Here is a 1,293-nt window from a genome sequence, read left to right on the forward strand (position 1 = left end):
GGCGGGGGAGGCAGTGCCACCCCCCTGGGGACAGGGGGGGACGTTGGGGGGGGTCCTGGTGGATCCTGGGGGGCTTCTGGGGGGTCCTGGTGGATCTCAACAGGGTTCCGCTGGATCCTGGGGAGCTTCTACTGGATCCAGGTGGGTTTTGCTGGATCTTGGGTGGCTTTTGATGGATCCTGGTGGGTTCTGATGGATCTCAAGGAGGTTCTGCTGGATCCAGGTGGGTTTTGATGGATCTTGGGTGGGTTTTGGTGGATCCTGGTGGGTTTTGATGGATCTCAAGGAGGTTCTGCTGGATCCAGGTGGGTTTTGATGGATCTTGGGTGGGTTTTGATGGATCCAGGTGCGTTTTGATGGATCTCCAGCAGCTTCTGATGGATCTCAAGGACCTTTTGATGGATCCAGGTGGCTTTTGCTGGAYCTCCAGGAGCTTTCGCCGGATCCAGGCGGCCTCCCGGGGTGTCCCTGGTGTCCCTACTTGCCGGCCAGMAGCGGGTTGCGCAGCACCACGATGACGGAGTCGCCGCGCAGGAAGAGCTTGGAGATGTAGCGGTCCTTGTTGACCGGCTTGGCCTTCTTGCGGCCCTTGCCGCTCTTGGGCACCTCCGTCCACATCTCCTTGACGTTCTCCAGCACCATGTTGCAGTGCCTGGGCACACGGACACGGGAGGGGACCTCATCAGGTGACGTCATGAGGTGACGTCAACCCATGTCACAACCCATGGGGGTGTCACAGCCGCTGGCGTCCCCACGATGTCCCCAACGTCCCCACCCCATGGGAGGTGTCACACTCACTGATGTCCCCCGTGTCCCCATGATGTCCCCAACGCCCCCCTCCCCGGGGCGGTGTCGCGCCCAATGATGTCCTCCCTGCCCCCAGTGTCACACCCAATAACGTCCCCCTCCCCGGGGCGGGTGTCGCACCCAATGACGTCCCCACCTGTCGAAGGCCTTGACGCGGCCCAGCAGCTTCTTGTTGTTGCGGCAGTTGACCAGCACCTGCGTGTTGTTCTTCACCGACTGCGTGAGCACCGACAGCGGCCCCGTGTTGAACTCCTCCTCCTCGCGCTTCTGCAGCTCCTCGGGCGTCATCTCGCTCTTGGGCTTGTTCAGCAGCGACCTGCRCGGCACCCGGTGTCACCCGGCGGCACCCGGTGTCACCCGTGTCACCCTTTACAACCCGGAACCCTGGAGAGCGGTGCGCGTTCCTGGGGGGACCGTTGCCACTGCGGCACCGCTGCCTCGGTGCCCCCTGCCTGCGCGGTCCCCCTGGGGGAGGGGTGCGCGCCA

At 63.5% G+C, this 1,293-nt stretch overlaps 1 protein-coding gene across 1 annotated transcript; it reads right to left on the bottom strand.

Moving 5' to 3' along the window:
* Nucleotides 1-138: 138 nt before the first annotated feature.
* On the bottom strand, nt 139-1,120 carry SNRPD2 (small nuclear ribonucleoprotein D2 polypeptide). Its single transcript, XM_026044740.1, has 2 exons — nt 944-1,120; nt 139-652 (listed from the first exon to the last, which is right to left on the bottom strand). Exons 1-2 carry the CDS (start codon nt 1,093-1,095, stop codon nt 478-480), a joined length of 327 nt encoding a protein of 108 aa, XP_025900525.1. The 5' UTR covers nt 1,096-1,120; the 3' UTR covers nt 139-477.
* Nucleotides 1,121-1,293: the final 173 nt, after the last annotated feature.

Source organism: Nothoprocta perdicaria, unplaced genomic scaffold (genome assembly GCF_003342845.1).
Source record: "Nothoprocta perdicaria isolate Ctin4 unplaced genomic scaffold, notPer1 scaffold_1051, whole genome shotgun sequence".
In the NCBI taxonomy this organism is placed as follows: Eukaryota; Metazoa; Chordata; class Aves; order Tinamiformes; family Tinamidae; genus Nothoprocta; species Nothoprocta perdicaria.